The sequence below is a fragment of the Podarcis melisellensis genome, assembly GCF_964234715.1.
Source record: "Podarcis melisellensis genome assembly, chromosome: 7".
Lineage (NCBI taxonomy): Eukaryota > Metazoa > Chordata > Lepidosauria > Squamata > Lacertidae > Podarcis > Podarcis melisellensis.
In genome coordinates this window covers 18,347,971-18,375,881 of record NC_138539.1, presented here as the reverse complement: position 1 = coordinate 18,375,881, position 27,911 = coordinate 18,347,971, and the positions used below count along the sequence as shown (strand labels likewise).

Sequence of the window (27,911 nt, the reverse complement as noted above, 5' to 3'; positions counted from 1 at the left end):
GACTGAATCCATGATTTTGTTTTTTTTGTTTTTTAAGAAGTCCTATAGTTAAAGGGTTGTTCTGTCAAGATAATGAACACATAGTCAAGCAGCAAACATGATGCCACTGAATCATCTGACTCACACAGGAACAGAATCCCTAATAGAGAAATGTTTATTGAACAGCAAATTTTATCTATGATCTGAAATGGCTCTGTGATTCAAACTTCCAGCAAAAGCAGATGGAAGGTTTCTAAATGCATTCCACAGGGCAGGGATGAGGAATCACAGGAGTATCTGCTTTGTTATGGAAATGTGGCTTTTTGACCAATATACCCTCATGTCAGGCTAAATTACATTCATACCAGTGGGTGTGATGTGACACAACAAGTAACACCATTTGGGCAACATCGCTGCCGCCACACCCTTACCACACATGCATACTTCTGTCCCTCTGACAATTACTCCATGAAAACAGCAGCTAGGAAAATTGGGGAATAGAATTAGCTGCCATGTGAAGGCTCCACATTGTTCCTTTGTAGCTGTGACTATGCCTTGCCCATTCCTGTGACATCAGACTGTTGTGGCTGCTTAAAACATCCTCACAACCCAAATTCTTGTTCTGCACTACTACCAGAGGGCCAGGCCAACCACTGAACTGTAATGAAAGGCAATGCATTCCTAGTGTAGTTAATATCTTAATTCAGACTTCTTTTGTACAATATGAGAAGCAAGAGTTCTGATGTGCCTCTGGCTTTCTTCCTATCATCATCATCATCATCGTTGTTATTGTAGTTTTCATAATGAATTATACCCCACCTTTCTTCAAAGCACAGAAGGTGACTTACAACTATAGTAATGGAATACAAAATAAGGTAGTGCTCCGATCTATGGAAGAGAGGGGGCTTTGTGACTGTACTGTGGACTTCATCTATGCTCTCAGTACTATGAGCACAACAGAATTAACACAGCTGAAGCCTTCCAGAGCTTCCCTGATCATCTTAGGTTCTCTTTCATATATTTCATATATTTCATATATTTCACATATTCTGTTTTCAAAATCTTGATACATATTCCCAGGTGGAAACAGTAAAAGCTTCCTGCACTTATATATTCATAGTAGATCGGTGATTTTTCGTTTAATTAGAGCATCTATTGTGAATTCGCTATTCTGACAGTGCAGGAAACATTTCACAGGTGCAGCATGTTGCTGAGAGATTAATACAGTGCTCCTAGCACCAGAGCACATGTTTGGAACATGAGAAGCTGCTTCATAGGGAGTCAGAATATCGATCCATCGAGCTCAGTATTGACATTGGCTTTCCAGTGGTCTCTCTCGGTCCAACTTCCAGTCAGGACTGTCCCAAGACATTTTGGCTGTAGAGGCAGCATGGGGGGGGACTGCTGAGGAGGCATCTGGTCCAGCTTCTAAGGTGTGTGCCACAGCTGTTGCAGCGGACAGTGGACACAGCTACACAACTGCAAATAAAACCCTTTAAATGTGTTGTAGAGTGCAATATACAACTGTGACACTAGATGGCAACAGTGAACTATGCAGAATTCAATGTATTTTTCAAAACGGTTGGTTTTTTATTAAAAAAAAATATTTTCACAACATATTTAATATGTATGTAGATTCCATCAGTGTATTCATTGGGAGCTGGATCTCCTGCACCTGTGAATCCTGGCACACTGATTGCCTCATGGGTGAGACAGCCCTGCTTCTAAATAGGATCCTCTTCAAGGAGGGTCCTGCTTGCGCTCAGGACCTTGGAGGCCCCATGGCATCTGGAGGCAGGGCTTAGCCCGGCGTTGCTGGGGCGGTCTCTCGATCACCCCAGTTCCAGCACCCAATTAGGTTGGGGGAGGAGGAGGGTTTATAAACAGCAGCGCGATGCGTCAGAACCACTTGCTTTGTGCTGCTGAATACCCGCCGACCCGCCCTCTTTGGTTTCTGTGCTTTGGCCTTGCTTGGGACTTCGGTTGGTCGCCTGCTTTGTGGCAGGGGCCTGGTAGGAATTTTGTCCACTTGGCAGATTGGCACTGGCCATTTGGTTTTCGCCTACCTCCCAGGAATCGTCACAACTTTGTAAGGTTTGGCAGTTAGGCATTGACTTAGTTGTGGTTGGGGGAGGGGAGGTGTGGTCATCACCGGCCCCTCCTTAAAAAAGGGTATTCCGTTAAAGGAATCTGGGGGTTCTGGATCTCGTCCGAAGTCCGCTTGAGGGGCTAGGGTCATGCCAGAACCCCAGGATCCCCAGGGTGAGCTACAACCGATTTGCATCAATGTAGCTCCCTCGTTTGGTTTACCCTTCCAGACCTCCTGCAGGTCGGGCAGGGGTCAGTTTTAGTTTGTCAATGCCTAAGCCAATACCGCTCACATTGTGTAATCAATAAAGTTGTGGCCTAAATTTTGCCCATTAATTTTAAACTAAAATTTGAGTCTGTGTGAATTTATTTCGGGGGGGGGGGGGTTACCTGCGGTCCTCGAAGCGCAAGGACTGAACCGGGGTGGGATGTTCTTCATGCAAAGCAGATGTTCCACTACTGAGCTGGAATGTATTAGCACACATCCGCATGACCAAAATTACCAAGCTGATAGCACCTAATTGCAATAACCAATTATACATAATTATTATAGACAATCTTTCTTGGCACAGGAAGGGTCCTTAAGCTTGGTGCTATAGCACAGTCTCTTTCCCAGACTGAAAACAGCTTAGATGCCGCAAGACAGGCAGTTATCCCCCTGGGCGAGTGCTTTTCTGACTTCCTTACCATATGAAACATTTATGAAAAGGACACTTTGGGAGGCATAACATTTGCTGTATGATTCTTGGCAGCGAAGCAACTTCGGAAGCATTTGATAAGAAAGTTGTTCTTTCTTTAAAGCTGGTTGTTCCATGTGTTTCGTTAATTACTAAAGGCAAATGGATCACGAAAGCAGTAGCAATCAATGGAGACAGAGGTTTTCTTAAATTATCATCACTTAGCTGGTTGCTTATCACTCTGGTAGGAAGTGTCTTGTCTGTCTGAAGAGACATCAAGTGTGAGAATCTCCCTGGAGGAGGGGGGTCATGGCTGTTTCCTGGATGATGACATATTAGCTTGCTTTCATTGCCATTTGGCAGATAGCTGGTGTATCAAATATTTTTTAAAGAACCACTGGCCTAGTCAATACACTTGCCTGAATCCAAACACATATTAGACAGATATATATATAAATGAATAAATATTGCAAAGCAGATTGAAGATGCCAATTTGAACAAGAAATAACTCTTGAGACAATCACGCTCAGGCTGACAGCTGTGTAAATTGGAAAAGATTTTCAGCAAATTATTAGCACATCTTCGCCCACTACATCGTCTTTATTATAATGTAGTAGTAACTTTACTCTGAAGCTCCTGACAACTTGAAGTAATGTGATGATAAGAGAAAATAATGGAGTGTTCATTTGCATTTGTAACAAAACACTGTAATTTCATCAGTCTTATTTAATGTTTGTCTAGCATCGGATGGGTCGCTACAAAACATTAGAATCTTAAAGTAGACCAAACATGTGAGGAATGATTCATATTCGGGGGTGAGGGCTGGAGGGGAAATCAGTAAATAGGACAAAACTGATTCTGAAATGATCAAGTTTACACTATGATTATATATATATGCTTAACTTGATGCATTTTGGGATATGAAATCATAAAAGCAGTTCCATTTGTTTTTATTATCTTTATTTTAATAAATTATTTGTATAGTGTTTTAGTTCTATTACATTTAAATTGCCTTTAAATTCTTTATGTGTTTTTAGCTTTTTGTATTTTATCGATGTTTAGTATTTTTTATGTGCCTTTAGACCCAGGACTCAGCTATACAGCTGCAAATATAATGTTTTAAGATCATTTTAAGTGCATTATTAAAATGTGACACTAGATGGCAATGGTGAGCTTATGGCCAATTCAATATATTTTCCAAAACATTTTTTAAAAAAGCATTTCTCAGTGATTTTTTATATGTGTCTAGATTCCACCCCAGTCTGGGAAAAAGGTGGGGTGATGGACAATATAATTAATGAGGCATTTCCTTTCCCCCATCAGAATCTGAACCCTTGCAGTGTTTATAAAGAGAAGAAGAAAAAGGGAAACCTTACACGTATACAGAAAACAAAGCCAGCGTGGAAACAGAGTTATTGCTACAAGCATAATGCTAGAATTATATATACATATTGCTATAGTTGCAATACAAACACCAGCAGCATAATATTTGACTTCCATTATCTTCTTTTAAGAATTTTGATAGAAAATTAGAGGAACTCTTATGTAATAAAGTTATGCTTGTCTGTGACTGAAATAAAGTTTGATAGTAATAAAGAAAGGAAGAGGAACAGCTTTAGCCAATTATGCATAGTCACGCTTCCCCCTTTTAAGCCTTATTGTAAAAGAGGATAAATGCACAATAGACAGAACAGACAGACTAAGCCTGAGCAATAGAAGACTGACCAACTCTCACAACTACTTCAAGAAGAGGTCATACAAATATGGAAACCTTTGCTGTATTGATAATTGATTTTATTGATCTAGAGAGGGGCTGGGGAAGCTCCCAGTTCAAGGACGGCAATCCTTCTTTAGCATCCTTCCAGGAGCTGTGTGCCAGTGGTGGGCGAGGCCAGAGACAGAAAGTGGGAAGGGCCAGAGACAAAACTACATGGAGCAACCATTGTGACTCTCACATTTGTACAGTAAGCTACATTTCAGACATGCACACACACACAAAGCCCTCTCCACTCTCCATTCAGGCAAGCAAGAGATGTTATCATAGTTCAAGAACACATTTCAGCCAGGCGAAAGCAATATCAGTGAGGAGAATGGCCTGAGAAGAGGAAGGAAAGTCCTCTAAGGAAAGTCCTAAGGGATACATACAGAGGTCTGAAGGGCCACATTCCAACCCTGATCTAGACTTTTCCCACAATATTAGCTAATACGTTCCCCACATGCATTTTATCGCTTATGAAATTGTAAAAGATGTCAACAATATCTAGTTCATGAGCATCAGTAAAATTTCCAGTTGGCATACAATGGGTGTATGTGGAAAGGTTAAGGAGGCACACACAGACAAATTTGCATTTGCATTTAGAACGGAACAGGACAGAATAAATATGAGTTACAGCTGCACAATAAATTCCAGAAATAAACAAACATACAGACAGAATTCTCAAAATTGTAAGGCATGACTATAGGAAGCAGCCTTTGTAGATAATTTTTGTGTGCCACACCCCCATTTTAAAGATAATATAGTTTAGGGAATTTCTTTATTTGAAAGTTATAATATAACCTACACTCAACTACAACAGTCAAAAACAAGCCATGCACATTACCAAGCTCGGAAGAAGATTTCTTCAAAAAGCCAAGGCTTAAATAACACTCATTTATTTCTAACAACTCCTCAATCCAGCCCTAGGAACTAAACATAGCAAACACTTGGCATGCTGTGATCAATAGCTCATTTTTAGCAAATCAGAATCCTTAAAGAAGAAAAAAAATGTTCTGCATCGTAGCTTATCTTCCCACTTCACTAACAGTATCAAATCCCAAATGCTTAAATACAGAAGAGAAAGTTCTATTGGAGTTGGTGGAATTTAGGATTGTGGTTCGAAACTCTAATTCCATTGTCAAGTGAATGATATGTTTCAATACCACCTGTCATTCATTAACAACTTTATCCTGAAATCTTCTTTGCCTAAATCCCAAGATATTAAGTACTGATGGACAGCGGAAGAAGATTGGAAGAAATTTAAGGACTATCTCAAGAAACATTGCAAAATTAATGAATGTTAGAATGACGTTGATTTAGAAATTATGTGGTTTACAGCTGTAATGGATAAGTAAAAAGAAAAGAAAGGTCAAAAATTAAATGAAAATTAAGGGAAAGGATTTGCTGAACTAATAAAATAGAAATTGGAATACAGAGAGGGGAGGTATGAGGAAGTCGGGAAAGTAAGTTATAAGAAAAAAAGGGATTGAAATTATACTTGTCTTTTATTTTTGTCTGTCTTTATTATTGTTTTGTTTTGTTTTTATATAACTTTTGAAAATTTAATAAAAATCTTTTTTTAAAAAAGATATTAAGTACTGATGTCACAGATCAGCTAAATGAAATTCATGAGAACCTAAGAAGAGCCCTGTTAGATCAGACCAAATGTGCATTTGGTCCAGCATCCTGTTCCCACGGTTACCAACCAGGTATCTGATGGAAACCCACAAGCAGCACATGAGCAGAACAGCAGTCTCCTCAACCATGCTCTCCAGCAACTGGTAGCAAAAAAAGGCATACACTACTGTATAGATGTAGTAAATGACCATTATGAGTAACAGTCATGCATAGCCTTATCTTCTATGAACTTGCTTAGTTCACTTTTAAAGCCACCCAGTTGGTCATCATCAGTATAACTCAGTGGCCATCACTACAACCTGTGACATCAAATGCCATTGTTTAAGATTATGCTATGTAAGTACCATATTTTCCCATGTATAAGATGCCTCCTATTTTGTGGAGACTCAAATTTAAGAAAATGGTAGATGACACAGGGTTGATGAGCTTTTTTGCGGAGGATTGCCCAGGATTGTTGAGCTTTTTTAGGGGGATTGCATTGCAAAATCCGCTTCTCGTCTGTCCCCTCACCAGCAGAAGCTGCCAATTGCCCACCAAATTGCCACAGCGTCAACACCTACCATTGACGCAACCAATAGCACGCCCAATAGCCGCTAACAGCCACGGCAGCAACCAATCAAACATCCACCCTATGCACTATCCATGTATAAGACAACCCCCACTTTTTAGCATAATTTTAAAAGAAAAAAGCCTAGTCTTATAAATGGAAAAGTACTGTACTTCATTTTGCATTTCCTGGATCTCCTGAATATTTTGTTTCACTTGATGACCCCTGGTTCTCATATTTGGAGAGAGGAGAAACACTTCTATCTACTTTCTCCACAGCATACAAAAATTTATTCACCTCTTTCATGCTCCCACCCTACATCCAAAATCACTTGACTTTTTTGATATATGAAGCAACAGACAGCATACCAGAGACCAGGGGTGGTGGTGTCAGAATCAGCAAAGAAGGGAGATAAAGTATGCATTTTTCTTTAAGTCATATTATTTTTTAAAGTATTGTCTCCCATTGTACCATATCACAATCCCACGGGGGGGGGGGGGAACCACCTGATTTTATTTATTTAAAGAAAGCAAAACAAAGCAACTAGTATTTTAGAATTTTCTCTTTTTCAAAAAAATGTGATCTGGCACAGGAGGTGCAGAAAAACTAACATGTTGTCCAGACTTTACTCAACACAAAATCCATCACTGGATTAATGCCCCGGTCTGTGCCATCTTTGCTGCTTTTCTTCTTGGTACGTACTACAAACGACGTAATCTTAAAATATATGTGAAATGGCAGGAAGGTAAGTAGAGTAGCTAACACCGGCTTAACAGAAATTAATTTGATACATTGCAACAAGTGACTCCCTTGTATATAGAAGATGAGCAAAATATTTAAAAATTGGGTTGTAAATTAAGGCGACTTACACTTGAAGGACAGTTCTGGGATCACCCACTTCTCCTCCATCACCAATTGTTAGGGTGTCGTAGCCAATCTCCAGATCAAATTCTTCAAAATTAATCTGGATAACCTAGCGGGAAAAATAAAACATGTACTTAAAGCATCTACATTTATATTACTTTATCAGCATGGAATCCACATGTTTTTCAGACTCTCATATTTTATTTATATAAACAAGTCATTTGTCCAAGAAAGAAAATAATGGAAGTATATGGGGCAATAATTTACCCCTTTCTTGCAATACAATAGAACCCCTAAGGCCAGTTTTCCAATTTAAATGCAGAAGTTTTACCTTTTTAATAACCTGAAGTTAAACGAAAGTGTCAGAGTCAAGAATTTTATTACGCATCAGTAGTGGAAACTATAACATTTTTTTTGTTTTTAAGCATACTTTGTTTGCAGAAGCTAATGCACGTAGAAACATATCGAGAATTCATACAGATAGATGCAAGGGGGGGGGGGAGATGTTTTATTCTCACTTTTTAAAAAAAGAAATGCAGATATAACATGACAGCTGCAATTATAACCTGTCATTATTCACAGTAAATCAAACAATTGACAGTACTGAATTCAATAGGGTTTACTTCTATGACAAGAACCTGAGCTTCACTTTGAAGTTGCATATGCTAGAGGGATAGCATGAGGAAGCCTCAAAGGCATGAGGATGCCAACTTAGAAACAGTAGGATAGTTTTCTGGTTTTGTTCAGAGACCAGTATTCCTATGAGAGTACCTGGAACACACTTCTAAATTAGAAAGCAAGCTGAGAGACAAACACAAAGTGGGCAGGTGAGTGAGAATTCCATGAGGAAGAGGAACGAAATCCAAAAGCTTGTAAGTCTCAAAGGACTCCTAAGTAATGTGTAGTTTTAAGTCCATTTTATTCTCTGCTTTAGTAATAATTGATTTTTTAATACTTGTTTTTTTATTGTTGCAAACAGCTTGGGGGGTTGCCCAGAAAAGTGGTATATAAATATTTTAATATTTTTTGTGTGTGTGCAGGTTTGTTTGTCTGTTTTAATTAACAGTGTTCTTCTAGTTCTCTTTTCCAGATTTCCCCTCCCATTTGTCCTAATGGGATTGCCATACTCAAGATCTCTTTTCTAAGGGCATGCTGAGGAAATATGAAGAGTTTGCATCCATCCACCCACAAAACTCATCTGGTACCACGATCAGAGCACTCTCCAAGGGCAGAGTCCTCAGGACCATAAGATTGGTATAATATACATGTCTAGCATCATGCTGCTCCATTACCCGGGCCAAATAATTCACAACACTAAATGGTGGCACAAAGAACTCTGGCAGCATTCCTAAAATGATTTTTGAAGTTACAAAACATAATTTTTAATTACCCCCTTGCCTGAAAATCTAAACGTAGCCAGTTGTTAGACTGAAAATGAAATGGTTTGCCAACTGTTCAAGTCGTTGGAGGGTATCAATGTTAACTTAGAGACAGCTGACTGTGACCTGATAATTCCTGTAACAATTTTGAGATAATGCACACAATCTATCTCTGTATGTACACTATGTATGTATGTATGTATGTATGTATGTATGTATGTATTTATGGACTAGGGCTTTCGTCCTTGTCAAGTTATGTTACCTATATTAGGGGAAAGGAACAACCCACAGATCATTGCTGCAAGACTTTCCACATTGCACATTAATGGAAATCCCAGAAAATAATAATAATAATAAAAATCTACAGCAGGGATGGAAGCCTGTGGCTCTTTATTTGTGCAGATCACACCATACCTGACCCACTGGCCATGTTGGCTGGAGCTGATGGGAGTTGGAGTCCACTAAAATCTGGAATGTCACAGTTTCCTGAGATACATATTACTACCACTAAATCTTTTCCTCATTATCTGGTCTGGTAATGTAGGGGCATAAAAAGCACCTACATTAGATCTGAGCTTGGACAAAGCCCCAAACTGATATTAAGGGCAGAAAGGTCATTGTTTCACTCCCTACAGAACATTGATGCAAATTGTACTCTGAAATGTGATGTCTGAAATAACTGAAAGCTATAAGGCAACCAGCGCCATGGGTTGCAACATACCACACTAGAGGTTTAAATCATCACAGGGCTTTACAAGTGAACCCAAATAAATAATTTTCAATCAGTATTCAGAAAACCAGTAACTTTTCATATTAAGGTTTATTGCATATCATACACAATCCCAGTTACTTTCTACTCTATACATATTTTCACAAAAGTGAGGTTGAGATATTAAATCAGTCTCAGTAGCCGTTTATGTACTCTCTAAACAATAGAACTTATGTAAATAAGCATCACTTTAAATAAACAAAAATTAATTAATTACTCAGATTAATTGAAAACCAAGATAGAATCCATATTGGGAAATCAACAAAAACAAAATGCAAATATATCATCCAGCAAACAGAAAATGTGCTCCCCTTTAGTTAAATAAACAAATTTGCATATATTATTTCTATACAACCAAATGAATCAATTACTTTTTGTTTTATGAAAGCTGAAATTATTGTTGGATGTATTGCTTTTATTATTCAGGCTTTCATGGAATATGGTGGTTTGAGACTCTCTAAAAACTTTGCATATATTAACATTTTTAATGTGTCTTCTATAAGCCCAAGCCATTAAATTAGAACATAGTTGTTAAACATTTTAAGGCTATTTCTATCTATGCAGAATACAGCACAAAGCTTTTAACTCATCTGAAATTTCACATTTAAAGTTCATTTATGGGAGCTACACATATACCTCAACACCCCTCATTATTTCCAGTGACTTGCAGTGGGGCATGTGAATGGTCTCCATTGGAAAGCAGTGTGTTGAATGTGATGTGACACTGAGGACTTCCGGTCGGCGCCAGCGTTAATGGCGGTCCTTGCTTCGAGCTCCGAAGCAGGACTGCTCCGTGAGTTCGGGTCTGACCCGCTACGGCGAGCGGGGGACCCCTAAAATCACAGGCGCTGAAGCCTGTGAACAAGGAGATTCGGTGGGCACCTTTGCGCCCCCCGGTATCGCGAAAGAGCCTTTTTAAAGGCTCCGGAGCGGCATCGGGTGTGAGCGCGGTGCTGAGGATCGCAACCCAGCTCACGGAGCGAAGCCGCGTCGCCATTGACGGAGAGCGCCGATTCCTTCCTGAAACTACCGATTGGAAACAACACCCGTGAGTAAGAACAGCAAATAAAGGGAACGGGACTTTAAAATTTAAGAAGATTTGGCTGAAAACGGGAGAGGCAAAAATTAAGGAAGTCTGCCCCCCGGAACTGCATGATTGACTGAGCAACGAAAAGAGTAAGCTGTGCTTAAAAGGGACGTTTTTATGCTCTTTAACTCTGTTAAACCTGACATCGGAAGAGGACCTCCCCCCCCCCCCCAATGAGCAGGAGAGGGGGGGAAGAAATTTGACTTAATTTTATCTGCATAAGAAAGGAGTTTTGAACGGGAAACCTTCCACTGCCGATACCTCTGGCCAGGCTGCCGGAGCAGTGAGCGCCTGAAGTGAGCTGTCAAATTTGACTGAGGATACAAAGTAAGATTTATCTGATATAAAATAACAGGGCTTTAGTGGACAAAAACCGCAACTTTTTAAATTGCTACAAAGTAGGGTTTTTACTTGGACTTTCGCTTTTGGAACTTTGCATGGCTATTTCTTTCCCTGTTTCTTTGTTTTCGTACTGGATACAATGTACTCCCTCTAGAGGCTTAAAAGAGAGACTGCTGCATTGAGGTAGAAACAGTGGGATTTTCCAACTGCAACTGTTCCTGTGGGAACGACCTTGAGATATGAGCGGCCCACTGGATGAAATATCAACAAGATCCAAAGCAAAACAGGCTCAGGCTCAAAAGAAAAGAGGCTCCTTGACAGGAGCAACAGCAACACAGGAAAGAACAACAACGGTATCAATGGATTCTATGACACAGGCTCTACTCAGGATAAATGAATCTTTAGAATCACTTACTAGGCAATCTACAGAGAACTCCAAGAAACTGACTGAATTGACAACAAGATTGGATTTGAACACGACAATAATATCGACTAATACAGACTCTATAAATCGTTTAATTCAGGAAAGTACAGAGACGAGGAAAATAGCCGAAAGCGCGAGGACCACGGCCGAGGAAACCAAAGGGAAATTTGTTCCTATTGCAAAGAAGGTACATGAGCATGATGAAGCCCTGGCCCTCATGGAATTGGAGAGGAAAGGCAAGAATTTGAAATTGAGACTGGTACCTGAGGAGGAGGAGGACAAGCTCGGGGAATTCCTTACAGACAAGTTCCAAGAATTTTGGGGTGAAGAGTTGGGGGAAGAGGAAGAGGACTTTACAATAACTACAGCCTTCCGGATTGGCAGAAAGCAAGGTAAGAAGCCAAGGGATTGCTTAATAACTCTCAGATCTAAGGAAGAAAGAGATAAAATATTGAACCTACATTTCCAGAGGGCATTGGTTATCAAAAATTCCCAAATACAGATCTTCAAGGATATTCCTAGATACTTTTTGGAGGTCAGAACACAATTTAAAGACCTAGTCGACTTATTAAAACAAAACAACATCCAATTCAGGTGGGAATTCCCACAAGGGTTATCCTTCAACTTCAAAGGGAAAAAAATCAAAATAAAAACAATTCAAGACAAAGAACACTTTTTGGAGAGAAACTTTGAGGACTTTCAGAAAGGAACTGCAGAGAGGGAGACACTGGATATTACAAACCTATCGTTTGGATTGAACCCAGCACCGACTGACGAGGAACAAGAACTTGGAGCAGTGGGTGGGAAAAATACCCAATAACAAAAATGTCTCTGCAACTTCTGAGTTGGAACTGCAATGGTCTAAACCATCCCCGAAAAAGAGACCAAGTTTTCCACATACTAAAGAAAGAACAGCTAGATATAATTTGCTTGCAAGAAACCCATATTGCCAGGATACACAGGAAACTTTTGATAAATAAGAGATTAGGTCTGGAATTTGTTTCCTCAGACAAAGTTAAGAAAAGAGGGGTCGTGATTTATGCCAAGGAAAAGTGGGAACCAAAAATGATCTTTAAAGATGAGGAAGGAAGATACCTGGCAGTAGAAATTCAAATTCAAGGAGAAAAGATCTTAATTGTTGGAGTTTATGCACCAAATGAGGGGAAGGCAGAGTTCTTCAAGAAGTTGCATGAGACCTTAATGGACTTTATGGACTTTAAAATTATAATGATGGGAGATTTTAACGGAGTTGTCTCCACAAACATGGACAAGGCACAAAGACAAGTAATATCCAAGGATGGGAGACTACCAAAGACCTTTTTCGAACTCACTGACACCATGGACTTGATCGACATCTGGAGAACTAGGAACCCTCTGGAAAGAGAGGGAACCTTCTTCTTGGAAGCAAAAATGACCTGGACTAGAATTGATCAAATTTGGATTTCTAGCAGTCTGGCACCAAGAGTGAAAAAAACAGAAATCTGCACAAAAACCTGCTCCGACCATAATGCAGTCAAGATGGAAATGAAATTAACAACGGCTGGAACCTTCAGATGGAGAATGAATGACACCCTATTTAGAGATGAAGAAATTTATCATAAGGCCCAAAAAATATTGAAGGATTACTTTGAGATAAACTTGAGAACTGAGGTGGAAAAAAGAATAGTATGGGACGCAAGTAAGGCCGTGATGCGTGGATTCCTAATTCAGCAAAATTCTATAAAAAGGAAGAAACAAAATGAGAAGAAGGAAAAGATTTTGAACCAGATAAAGGAAGGAGAAAAGAAACTGAGATCTAAGCCGAAGTCTCATGAGATTTTAAGAGAAATAAAGTACCATCAGACGCAATACATGGAATTGATGAATCAGGAAATAGAATGGAAGATAAAGCAAATGAGACAAAGGACATTTGAATCGGCAGATAAATGTGGGAAACTGCTGTCATGGCAACTGAAAAAGAGGCAAAAGTTAAATACGGTGACATCCCTGGAAATAGATGGGAAAATTATCAACAAACCAAATGAAATAAGCAATTGTTTTCAAAGTTTCTTCAAAAAACTTTACGCACAAGGGCCTACAAATGAACAAGAAATAGAAGAATTCGTTAAAAAATATGGACTATCAAAGATTTCAGAACAAAATAAAAGGATTTTGAATGAAAAAATTACAGAACAAGAAATAGAGGGTGCCATCCAGAATACGAAATTGGGGAAATCACCAGGACCAGATGGTTTGACTGCAAAATACTACAAAGATCTTAAAGAATGGCTAATACAGCCATTGAAGGAAGTATGCAACGAGATATTAGAGGGGGAAAAGGCTCCTGAATCGTGGAAAGACGCATTTATCTCACTTATACCGAAGACAGAAACTGAGAAACATCAAGTTAAAAACTACCGCCCTATATCACTCTTGAATGTGGATTATAAAATTTTTGCAGATGTTTTAGCAAAAAGATTTAAGAGGGTTTTGATGGAGGAGATTCATAAGAACCAAACAGGCTTTCTCCCAGGGAGACATATGTCAGAAAATGTGAGGAACATTATAGACATTTTGGAGATGCTAGAGGTGGACATAAATAGGAAGGCAGTTCTGATCTTTGTGGACGCGGAGAAGGCCTTTGACAACATTTCTTGGAAATTTATGAAGAAGAATCTCCATGGGATGGGGGTAGGCCAAGGGTTTGAAAACGGTATAGGTGCAATATATTCTGAACAAAGAGCGAAATTAATTGTGAACAATGTGGTAATGGATGAGATACCAATAGAGAAAGGTACACGACAGGGATGCCCTATATCCCCTTTACTGTTTATATCGGTACTGGAGGTTTTATTAAACATGATTAGGAAGGACCAGCTGGTAAAAGGAATACAGGTCGGATCCAAACAATATAAGTTAAGGGCATTTGCAGACGATTTAGTGCTAACTTTGCAACAGCCAGAAGCTAGTACCAAAAGAGTTTTAGAATTAATGGAGATATTTGGCCAGGTCGCAGGATTTAAATTGAACAAACAGAAAACAAAGGTGCTGGAAAAAAATCTAACAAAAGAGGAGAAAGATAGGTTTCAAAGTGAAACTGGGCTGGAAATAGAAAAAAAGGTAAAGTACCTGGGGGTAAATCTGACATCAAAAAATGCGAACCTATTTAAAGACAACTATGAAAAATGTTGGACAGAAGTTAAGAAAGATTTAGACATATGGTCTAGGCTGAAACTTTCCTTGTTAGGCCGAATTGCTGTTATCAAGATGAATGTATTGCCAAGAATGTTGTTTTTATTTCAGACGTTACAAATTCTAGACAAAATGGACTGTTTCAAGAGGTGGCAGAAAGATATATCTAAATTTGTCTGGCAGGGCAAAAAGCCCAGAATAAAATTTAAGATCTTAACCGATGCAAAAGATAGAGGGGGCTTTGCCCTGCCAGACTTAAGACTTTATTATGAATCAGCAGCTTTCTGCTGGTTGAAGCAATGGCTACTTCTTGAAGACACAGACATTCTTGATCTGGAAGGATATGACAATAGTTTTGGTTGGCATGCATATTTGTGGTATGACAAGGTAAAGGTGTATAAAAGTTTTAAGAACCATATTGTCAGGAAAGCATTGTATAATGTTTGGAATAGATATAAGGATTTATTGGAAAGTAAAACCCCTAGGTGGTTGTCACCAATGGAAGCGAAAGCAGTGAAAAAAATTAACATGGACTCTAATTGGCCTAAGTATTGTGAAATTTTAGAATATGATGGCGAAAGACTGAAGCTACAAAGTTTTGAGAAGCTAAAGCATAAAGTTCGAGACTGGTTACACTACCGTCAGATAAATGAGATGTTTAAGCAGGACAGGAAACTTGGTTTTCAGAAGGAGAGGTCAAAGTTAGAAACAGAACTGTTAGAATCCAATACTAAAAACTTATCTAAAATGTATAATTTGCTGCTGAAATGGAATACACAGGATGAAACAGTGAAATCAGCTATGATTAAATGGGCACAGGATATTGGTCATGACATTATGTTTGACGACTGGGAACAGTTATGGACCACCGGTGTTAAATTTACGGCATGTAATGCCCTGAAAGAGAATATAATGAAAATGATCTATAGGTGGTACATGACCCCAGTCAAACTTGCAAAGATTTACCATCTGCCCAATAACAAATGTTGGAAATGTAATGAGGCTGAAGGTACCTTTTACCATCTTTGGTGGACCTGCCCAAAGATTAAGGCCTACTGGGAAATGATCTATAATGAAATTAAGAAAGTCCTTAAGTGGACATTTGTAAAGAAACTGGAGGCTTTTCTCTTGGGCATGGTCGGCCAATCGGTATCGAAGAAGGATAAGACATTCTTTATGTATGCAACCACGGCAGCAAGAATCCTGTTGGCAAAGTATTGGAAGATGCAAGAATTACCTACTCTGGAAGAATGGCAATCGAAGGTGATGGAATATATGGGACTGGCAGAGATGACCGGCAGAATCCGTGACCAGAGGAAAGAGACAGTGGAAGAGGACTGGGGGAAATTTAAAACATATCTAAAAAATTACTGTAAAATTGTGGACTGATAAGATGTTGAGGGGTAGGAAACAAAGAACTACAGCTGTAAATCTTAAACTTTAAGGAAATTCAAAAGGGACTTAACTAAAGACTGATTGATGAGTTGCTCGAAAAATGGTAAAACAAGGATGTGGCGAAGGGAAGGCATGGGGAAGTCAATTTTTGTTGTTTGTTTTTCGATGTTTGTGTTTGTCTTGTATTGTCATTAATATGTGTAAAAACTAATAAAAATATTTTAAAAAAATGAATGTGATGTGACACTATTTAGAAGCCCTTATTATTTAATGTGCAACCATTAGATGAGCTTGCAATGGAGAGCTGAGCCTTAGGATCAGTTGTAATTCACTTTTTGTATAGTCCTTGGGTATGCATCTAGTTTGAAAGAGAAGAGGGATTCGAGAACGCAAAGAAGGAAAATGTGACCTGCTTATGTTGCTGATATTAATATACTTCAACTGATTTGGGATCAGAATGACTGATTACTCCCAGGTAAGGAGACACAGAATATATTTATGACATAATACATTTTAATGAAATCCTGTCGTTAGATTGACAGGTTACACTTCCATTACAATTTATTAGAAAGCAAATCCCACAACGAAAACGGTTGTGCTTTATTATAGCCAATTACTCACCACAAGTATTATTTTTAAAAATGCTCTAAGCTGGTGGTATACTGAATCTATTTATTAGAGGATTAGGTGACAATTTAGAATTTGTGATTGGAATGATTGATTTCCTTAAAACTAAAACGTTTTATGTAGACAAGAGCCTTCTTTAAATAGCTTACCTGAAGTCAAGAAATACAGCTGTGACACCAAGCATTTGCAGAACATGCATTAATGCTATACATACACAACATGGTGGAAAGGACATCAAGATAAATTGTAGTGCAATCCTATACATGTATACTCTGAAATAAAACAAGACAAGTGCCTCCCCTCTCTATATGGAATTATAAATGATTTTTTCCTGCCCTGAAATTTGCCTTCCATGTATGCTCTTATTTCCCCACCTGTAACCTACCATTTCAATCTCCTGCCCTTTATTTCCTGCATAACTTCCTGCGTAACTTCACTTCTCTTTCCTTGGCCAAGTTTATTTTCACATAACTTCCAGTCTGGGCTTACTTCCCATATTACTTTTTTCCAACCTATGTTGAAATACACACAGAGATAACCAGAGAGCAACTTAACTTGTTTTCTTATCATCTCAGGGCACTTCCATGTGTGATTCAGTCACATACTGGCAAATTCAGCTTGTGCAATTATAGTTGATTGAGAGGAAATACACAAAAATCCCATTTTAAACATGATACACACATATTTCTCAGCATTCTAGTCACCACAGCATGTTAGCTCTTTAAACACCAGCACCAATTTATCTGCCTGCCTTGACGCATCAGTATCCATGTTATGCTTGTTCTGTGGTATTCACTTCCAGGCATGTGAGTTTAGGTTTGTAGCTTCACAGAGTTACTTATGGGACGCGGGTGGCGCTGTGGTCTAAACCACTGAGCCTCTTGGGCTTCCCGATCAGAAGATTGGTGGTTCGAATCCCCGCAACTGGGTGAGCTCTTGTTGTCTGTCCCAGCTTCTGCCAACCTAGCAGTTCGAAAGCACACCAGTGCAAGTAGATCAATGGGTACTGCTGTGGCAGGAAGGTAAACAGCATTTCCATGGGCTCTGTTCCATTGTGCCATAAGCTGTTTACTCATGCTGGCCACATGACCCAGAAAGCTGTCTGTGGACAAATGCCAGCTCCCTTACCCTGAAAGCGAGATGAGCCCTTCAACCCCATAGTTGCCTTTGACTGGACTTAACCGTCCAGGGGTCATTACTTACGGTTACCACAAAAAAAATCTTAAAATCAAATTGTAAAATGGGTAACAGCTTCTGAGCAGCTAAAATTACCTGGTAACTATCAAAGCAAGAACTAGCATCAGGACCAGACATATCCAGACATATTCTGATAGCTATTGAGGATTCATGGGAGGTTACATCTAACCTAAATCATGCTCAACAGGCTACTCATTGTCAACTCAGATTCAACCTTGTGTTGCAGGTGTATCCAAGGTACCAGCTACTGATTCCCGCCCCACCCCCCAAAGACCTTATGTGATGTTTCATTTGGAGTACGGTGGCAAATTTAAAGTGGCAGGAACATCACAGACACCTCACGGCAGATTACAATACTGCTGTCCAAGCACAATGAAGGCATCATTGATGTTGAATGAGATGGCACTTTGATGGAGACCCCATCAAATGTGCATCCAGCTCTGATCAGAGAGGTATGGCTCAGGGTTACTTTATACAATCATGTATGTACATCAGCTGATAGCATATATGTAAAAAGAAAATCATTATGCCTGACATGATATATCTGTAATGGCTCCTTCACACCTGCAAGTCATAACATTATGTCGCAATCACCAAATGATGAACATCTATGTCTGAAGTTTCCCTCCCACTGCAAGGCAGCTGAGCCATCAGACCGTGAAGCTTTATTAGGCTTTTATGAATCTAAAATACAATCATAACTACAAGTATTTCAAACTGTGAAGATTAGGCACTTCCTAATACTCAACAGTACCATTTCTGATTGTGGCTAAATTTATTCATAACAAAAAAATGATTTTTTTTGAAGAAAGCTTTGCAATTTATAATGTTGTAATGATGTGTACATAGTTTTAATGTAACACTGGTGAAATTACAAATTAATTATCCCTTCTCACAACCCTTTGACCTTCACTCACTGGGGTCATGGAGTTTTCCCAATATTTGGGAAAATAAATAAAACATGGCATTTGTGCATTCATCTTTCCTTCAAAATAGGGAATGTGCAATTTATGCATGATTGTAACTAAGCCACTACCAAAACTAAAATCTGGTACACACTCAATCCAATACATCCTAATGACTACCAGTACATGCTGGTTACTAAATCATGATACTGGGTTTCTGGGGACTGTTGCTGTTTGAGGAAAAATCTATAGGCACTTATTATTATTATTATTAGTAGTAGTAGTATACTGCCCTTCATCCAAAGATCACAGTGAGGTTCACAACATAAAAATACAAAACGAGAAAACAAAATCTTAAAGAAAAACTAACAACTGAGTATTATCTAAGGCCGATTTCCTCCAAGCAGTTGTAGTATACAGTGGTACCTCGAGTTAAGTACTTAATTCGTTCCGGAGGTCTGTACTTAACCTGAAACTGTTCTTAACCTGAAGCAGCACTTTAGCTAATGGGGCCTCCTGCTGCTGCTGTGCCGCCGAAACACGATTTCTGTTCTTATCCTGAAGCACTGAAGCACTATTTCTGGGTTAGCGGAGTGTGTAACCAGAAGCGTATGTAACCTGAAGCGTATGTAACCCGAGGTACCACTGTATATATAATGCTATTTACCAAACATGCTACCAATATTCCTGAGGATTTTAATGGTTATACTGTATTACCATTCAGAAGAAGAATCTGTTTCCACAACAACAACAGTAAGGTAGGGCAGCATGGAAGGACTAACAATATAGTTACAAGGTATTTTGATACACTGTCTTTTTAGGGAAAGATTTACCACTCTGCTCCCATTACACTTATAGCTCACATCAGCATCCCCACCACTTTTTCCCTGTCACAATGAAGCACAAGTGCAGTAATATATAAAAAAATCATATTTTAAATGTCAGTGCTGTGTTCTGCTAGAGTTCTGAAGCATGGCAGCAGTGGGACTTTTTTCTGAAGAGCTGCAAATAGAAGTGAGCTGTAAGTGTAATGGAGAAAGTGACATATAATGGTAAGTTAAGCAAATTGTACTTTGCCAGTCCACTCGTGATTGGCGCAGCATTTCTATGCACGGCCAAAATATCACCTCCAAAATTAGGGAGTAAGAGGAGAAACAATGGACCGTAAGGCATTGAAGGGACACTGTCTTGATTCCTCACAATACTTCACAGCAACAACAAAATAGTGTGATTCCCAGAGAAAACAGGTTTGTGTAGAAGCAACCCATGTTCTGATATTTGTAATTTCAGCTACACCAAGCAGCAGTAGGCATTTATGGAAGCAATCAGCAGAGTGGGCCTATGTCATCAGAAAGCAACCTTATCAGATTTATAAGAGAGTGAAACACTTTCATGATGATAATTCCATAAACGGAAGTGGTGATAATTTAATTCCTATGAATGTGCTGCTGCAGATGCAATCAGCTTCAGTAAAAATTACTTTTTTGTGTGTGTTTCTTTGGATGTGCTGCTGCAGATGTAATCAGCTTCAGTAAAAATTACTTTAGTGTGATTGAGCTGCATTTATTCAGTGTTTACAATAAATACAAAATTGGCTGGCATGTTAACAATTGCTGCAGACTATTTGCTGGAATGAGTCCTACTCTCTATTATTATTAACCATCTTGCAGATTTGTACAGTAGCAATGGATATGTTACTTCTAGTTAACAAGGGGTCAGTATCTCCGCCCAGCAATGGAGCTTCCCCAGACTTACTACAGTTATGGTGTCAGTATCACTTCTGCTCTCTTCAGTTACTGTACAGAATTATACCCGTTTAAACACAATGATATTTATTATCTAATCCAACTGAAAAGGTGAGATTGAGAAGCTTGACTTGACAGAAACACATTCAAATCTCTTGGCAGACACCTTCACAATGAAGGGGCTTCCTTTGACTCCAGATTAATTCTAGCAACTGTGCATTCATTCAAAGTGACCATGTTTTCTTTTTAAATAGTCTGATTTCCCACCCATCAGAAAGAATATCAGGGCTGAGTTTGTACTGATGCAATGTATCACCCAAGGCAAGACAAAGAAACAAACCATCAAACCTTACTGTATGAACCCATTTTCAAAGCACCAAAACTTATAAAGAATTTTAAAACAACAATCCAGCAGTACTCTGGTCCAGCACTTTTGTAACAGAATATCATACTGCAGCAGAGATGAGATGCATGTTACTTTGTTGTTGTTTAGTCGTTTACTCGCGTCCGACTCTTCATGACCCCATGGACCAGAGCACGCCAGGCACTCCTGTCTTCCATTGCCTCCCGCAGTTTGGTCAAACTCATGCTGGTAACTTCGAGAATACTATCCAACCATCTCGTCCTCTGTCGTCCCCTTCTCCTTGTGCCCTCCATCTTTCCCTACATCAGGGACTTTTCCAGGGAGTCTTCTCTTCTCATGAGGTAGCCAAAGTATTGGAGCCTCAGCTTCAGGATCTGTCCTTCCAGTGAGCACTCAGGGCTGATTTCCTTCAGAATGGATAAGTTAGATCTTCTTGCAGTTCATGGGACTCTCAAGAGTCTCCTCCAACAGCACAATTCAAAAGCATCAATTCTTCGGCGATCAGCCTTCTTTATGATCCAGCTCTCACTTCCCTACATCACTACTGGGAAAACCATAGCTTTTACTATACGGACCTTTGTTGGCAAGGTGATGTCTCTGCTTTTGAAGATGCTGTCTAGGTTTGTCATGTTTAAAACACACATTTAACAAGTAAACCTTGTTTAGATGTTTATAGCCATAATCTACTACCCTGACTAGTCACATTGGTTTGGAGAAATGCATGAGGAAAGGAGTGGGCAGAAGCCAATGCTTCCCACCCCCCAAGAAAAAATCCAGTCCCCTGAGCCTCCTATAAACTCCTTCCCCCATTTCTCAGAGATCAGCCCTTCCACCTGTGCCACAGGCTATCCCACTTGGAAAAATCTTTTCAGACACCTCAGAGAAATGCCTTGGGAAGACCAGGCAGAAAAAGCAACTTTCACCACCCATACCCCATCCTCAGCATTTCTCTGGATCCAACTTACTGACGCAACAACTTTTTGTGAATAATGCCTTTACAGAAATGACGTTTGTAAAATATTAAAAAGATTGTAATATTTCTTGGATGTTCTCTGCAACCACTGTCTTGAAATAAAGAAAGGAACTGAGAAGCTTGTTTTCTAGAAATATTTACTATCTAATTGATCCCTAAATAATTTATCTAAATTAAAGAGCAAGAGGATTTGCTCAAGGCCAGATGCTGAAGCACTACTCCTCCAACAAAGCTGAGATTTCAGCTCCACTGCTGTGAAAATGACTATTTTTGTTACTGCAAAGCAATGTGGGTTCTTTCCAATGACAATTCCAGAAAGATGTTCTGTCATGGCACTACAACTATACTATGAAATATTTGGCACTGCAAGGGATTGGTCCATTCCCCCCCCCCCCGCTGAAATGACACTTTATGCTGTATTTGAAACTCTTACTTGTGACATCTTTGACCACCTTCCTGAGTCTCATATCAAAAACAGGCACTCTGCTGTTATGAACAGAATGGTAACAGTTATTTAACTATATGTCACAGACAGCTAGACAGCATATGAGGACAGTCTATGGCGGCTCACTGAAGTTGAGTACTCCAGATCACAGTTTTCAGTGCCATGTTTGACTTGCATTGAATCCTGCCATTGTAGGACTGAGAGACTTATGCACTTCACATAGTCAGAGTTGATGTGCTGCTTTAACACTTGAAGAAATGCAGGGATGAGAAGTAGAGCCAGAGCTTAAATACAAGCAAAAATGTTAAGAAGAAAATTAATGTGCAGAAGACTTAGAAATTACAGGGTGTCACCGCAAATATTTTCAGCACTAAGAGCTTAACAAGTAGTTTGGCCACTTTGTGCTTCTTAACAGTGATTTATTGCCTTTGTGTTAATACATGAGGCTTGTCTCTCTTTTTTTGTCATGATAGGAATTATTAATAAATTATAGAAAATATTTATCTTTACACAGCAGGATATTTTTCCCTGCATAAATAATTCCTTTGGTGTATTCTCAATTTGCTATAAAATATTATCAACAGTCTAAATTATGCATACTGAAAAAGTCACTGAAGATCTCTTCTGCACTTGCAAAATAACACAGCTTCTGCTAGAAATATTACTGTGGATTTGAGGAATAAAGTGCGTATAGGGTCGTTTCCCCATTTTAAAATAATAATAAAAAAAATGGTGAATTGTTTCTCTCTTGTCTGTCTCTCTTTGAGCCACCGCAAGCAATGGCTCATTATAAAACATGGTGGGAAATGACTGCACTTTCCTTCTCCTTCCACTTCTTCCATTTATCTTACCAGCATGTCCCTTCTGCTTATCTTCTTAGCAATAATCACGACTTCTTGTTACAGATATATGTAACTGTGGAAACCATGGTTAACACCAACCAGGATACCACTAGAGTATCAGCTGGAATGCTTTGTACTGCTTCCTTTTTTTTGCTAGACTTCTGCAAACCTGCAGAGGTGAATCTGCTCAGAACATAAATATCTTCCAAAGTTCTGATTGCATTGCAGACATATGTTGTTCAAGGAAGACTATGGAAAGCAGCTGTAATATATGAATTGGAATCTCAGAAACTTAGTGTGGAGGCATGTCTGTGCACACAGCCAAAAGCAACCACCTGCCACCCCTTCCAGATATATTCCAAGCAGAGAAACCAAGGCTCACACTTTCAAATTGCACTCTTTCCTTCTGTGGCTGGGGACTCTGGATGCCTTGTGTTATGTCACCAGTTCCTAATCTACATATGCAACTGAATGATTTATTTTTATTCATCATATGTTTGGAATCATTCAAAGTCTGTTTTAAAAAGTTAGCAGGTCTAAATGGAGAGGGACAAAAAAAAAGTACTGAAAGGACAGCAATGTAGACTGTAAGGAAGAAATTCACTGTTACCATTTCAATTGCAGACTGGCAAATTAAAGTTGATTTGGAGCTCTCTCTCTCCCCCACCCCCCGCCCCCAAAAAGCCCACAAACTTTCTGTGATAAGACAAAACTAACAGGAAAATGCATTGGAAAGTGTGGAATAGTACTTGGTTTATTTGACATTACAAACCTCCCTGCAAACAAATCAGGCTGAATGCTCTGTAAATAGCTGACATCATCTAAACTCCTCACAAACCTTCTCCAAAAAAAAAATCAGGATAAACGTTCAATAAAGTGGGCATCTGAAGTGACCCAAAATGCTTTCTTCAAATCAATAGCATAAAATACAGTATACTAGTTTGGGGACAAAAAGCGTGCTGAAGCATCTTGCAGATATACACAGCCATAAACACCTGCAGAAATGGTGCAAGAGTCATTATTCTTCCTAACCAAAGATAAATTTTCCACTTCCCAAACAAGTGGGCTAATGCAAAGGTTCTGCAAAGCAACAGTGAAAAGATGCTGTTCTCATTGTTATCTGGTGACTTTCTGCTTTGAAATCAATAAGAGTTAGCATTTGACTTCCACCCACATGATTCTTCCCCCACAATTAGCTTTTATTTAACTTCTTTGCTTCCCAACACAGGAAACTGATATGAAAGTCACTACAGTCGCTCCAACCATTCTTTAAGCATTTGCCAAGGGATCGATAATGCCTTACGCTGTTACTACCTCAGAATATTTCTTGAGAAATTGCCTTAGAAGCAGGCATTTGAAACACACTGCAAACAGGGGAAAATGGAACATAAAAACATGGCTCATAAGAAAATTGGAAGCAGCCCTCATAGCCTTTCATTTCCTTTCTGCATAAGTAGATTTGCATTTCTCTTAGTTCCAAACTAGATGTTTGCAGTATGCAGATATATATCTTGTTTTTGCCTTATTTCTTGCCTTAAATAATTACTAGTGTTGCACTGAAATCTACCCTATTCATCTGGAGCTTTCTCTCCCTATGATAGAAAGAGATATTCCCCATTCTTGGGGCACTTTAGAATTCTGGTGGGTGCAGGGATTTGACCTTACTTCATCACTGTGAGGTCGCTGAGGGTGGTTTGTGCATTTTTCTCTTTCCTGTGAACAATTTTTCCAGCAATCTGCAGCCTCCTTGGCTGCTTGCATTTCCTGAGCTGAAAAAGCCCCATGGCAGGAATCACTTTACAATGTATTTCCCTGAGTTTTAACTGAGAATTTGAGAATGTTGCAGAGTGCAGACCACTTGGGAGATTATTTGTATAATAAAAAGGGCATTTACAATCACCCTTCAGCCACCTCAAAAGCAAGCAACAACACAGCACCCTATTATTACTTTCAAAAGGCAAAAAATGTTCACTGAAGCCATGTATCAAGGAAAGAGAATTTTAATCTTAGGGCCAGAGAACATGTGACATGCTTATGCATTGATGTCCTCACCTCAGCCTACTATATTTTATGTAAGGTTTGAGGTATCCCTTACAATTCAGCACAGAACAGATTAAAAATGCAGTCTCCTTATATGGGTAGGGAGGGAGGCAGGTGGCGCTGTGGGTTAAACCACAGAGCCTAGGACGTGCTGATCAGAAGGTCAGCGGTTCGAATCCCTGCAACGGGGTGAGCTCCCGTTGCTCGGTCCCAGCTCCTGCCAACCTAGCAGTTCAAAATCCCATCAAAGTGCAAGTAGATAAATAGGTACTGCTCCGGTGGGAAGGTAAACAGCATTTCCGAGCACTGCTCTGGTTTGGCAGAAGCGGCTTAGTAATGCTGGCCACATGACCAGGAAGCTGTACACCGGCTCCCTTGGCCAATAAAGCGAGATGAGTGCCGCAATCCCAGAGTCGGTCACGACTGGACCTAATTATCAGGGGTCCCTTTACCTTTACCTTTATATGGGTAAGTGGCTATTCAAGGGTGGGGTGTGATAGCATTTATGAGGAAACACAAAATGTGTGTAAATGCCTGTGTCTCAAACCCATTCTTTCTGGAATATGAACTGCTTTTTAGACAAAGGACAATTTTTTTAAAAAAATGCAGCTGGAAGAAGATTAGCAAGACTGATAAATCAAAATGACAAAAACGCTACACAGATGTGACCAGTAAAAGCAGGAAGCTTGAAACATTGCCTTCATGCCTTTTGCCTGACACAGAAGGCCTTTTCATGTGTTCTCTTCTCATCTGAAAGGAATGACCATGGCCCCATCTCCTTTGCCATGTTCCCATCGCAGTCCCACAGCCCTCTACTGTCGGGGACTAGACTGCGGAGGAATGGTGGGAGCTGCTGCCCCCTTCTCCTGAACCTTTCCAAGGGCAGAAGGACAGTATTGATTTAGAACAGTGGTTTGCAGAGGGACACAGTCCAGAGGGGAAAAGCTGGGAAATACTGGGTGAGGAACAGCTAGAAGAGGGAACACCAGGAGAGAGACAGCATTCCAGACCCCTCCTTCGCCTAGGACTAAACGGGCTTTGAAAGTGATAAAACAGAAAGTGCAACAGCAACAAGCTCAGATTACCTGACATAGGAGTGATGTAGATTAATGGGTATGGAGGGGGCAAACATTTACTGGGAGCAATGCCGTTTTTTAGAGAGATACGCATTCCTCTCTTGCTGTGATTATTAAAGAACTTATCTGGTAAGAACGCTTCTTTCGTTTGATCTGCTTATTTACTGCCACTGGGGGAGGGATCCGATTCCTCGAAGCCTGACATTCAGCCACTGGAAGGGTAAGTTTTCTGCTCCTGTAGGCTGGTTGCACAATTTAAAACCCTTGAAGATCAGGGCAGAGAGCCTACATGAACACACTACTGACTTTTACCTTCCAATGTGTGGAGGGCTATGGGGTGTGCAACAGAGATGCAACAGAAACAGCAAGGCTAGCATATGCCTGCACATTGTCCTGCTCATCATGTGAGAGGCATAAGATGTGAAGGGGGTTGTGTGTCTCTGCTGAGAGGCTAACTAAACAGAGAGGCAGAAAGAGCACACTGCAGTTTCTCTTACACCACAGAGCAGTAGTGACTGTCAGGGCACCACTGGCAGTGCTGTTGATGCTGACCTGGCATCCCAGTGCCACACACTACTGTGCCAAGAGAGAGAGGGGCAGGGCAACAGGGAGTCTGCCTGAACAGAGAGTCTGCCTCCACATTTTCTTAAACAGCAACAGCACGAAGTTAGAAAGTCAAGTGAGCAACACAGCCCTGCCAGAACTGCCAACACCAGTAGCTACTGCTATTAAGGATGCTATTGTTTATTATATCATCTATCTATCTATCATCTATCTATCTATCATCTATCTATCTATCTATCTATCATCTATCTATCCATCTATCATCTTACTCAGTCCCTGCTCCTGCCAACCTAGCAATTCGAAAGCATGAAGTGCAAGTAGATAAATAAATACCGCTCTGGTGGGAAGTTAAAAGGTGTTTCCGTGCGCTGCTCTGCTTTGCCAGAAGTGGCTTAGTCATGCTGGCCACATGACCTGGAAGCTGGACGCTGGCTCCCTTGGCCAGTAAAGCGATAAGTGCCACAACCCCAGAGTATTCTGCGACTGGAAGTAATGGTCAGGGGTCCCTTTACCTTTTTTATCTATCTATCATATTTGAAGCTTTCTTCCAAATAGCTTATGGCACCACACTGAGACTTATCCTGCTTTGTCTTCAAAACAACCCTCTGAGGTTGTTTGGGACTGAGCTATTGGGACTGGCTCAAGAACACCAAGTAAGCTTCATGGCTGAGTAAGCTTCAATAGCTTACTTGGCCAGAGTGGTGGCAAGTGGACGGCTACACAGACACATTAGTGGAGCTCATCTGGTGCTCCTACCTGTGTACTTGTCATTGCATTCCCCCACCTGTGCTATTCGGGTAAGCTGTAGAGACACTGGGTATTGAGAAGGAAGCTCTGTGGCTTCACCCCACCTCCCACTATTGGCCACATCTAATATACTAATCCCTGTTCTACACAGGCTTTCGAAAGCTCGAACAGGAAAGGCACCTGCTACAACATTCTGGGTACCCATTTCACATTTTCTTCTATTGCATATGCAATCATGACTATTCCAGCCTTCTTGCTTTGAGAATTTTA

At 39.9% G+C, this 27,911-nt stretch overlaps 1 protein-coding gene across 5 annotated transcripts in view; it reads right to left on the bottom strand.

Annotated features, from left to right (window-relative positions):
- Nucleotides 1-27,911, bottom strand: part of CSMD3 (CUB and Sushi multiple domains 3) — a 584,176-nt gene that overhangs the window by 242,105 nt on the left and 314,160 nt on the right. For all 5 annotated transcript variants that reach the window (XR_014170321.1, XM_081918582.1, XM_081918583.1 and 2 more), the window contains one exon: nucleotides 7,555-7,658. Coding sequence is in view for 4 of the 5 variants with exons in the window: in XM_081918582.1 (XP_081774708.1) it covers nucleotides 7,555-7,658 (104 nt within the window). In the remaining variant the exon portion in view is untranslated. The remainder of the gene's footprint in view (nucleotides 1-7,554; nucleotides 7,659-27,911) is intronic.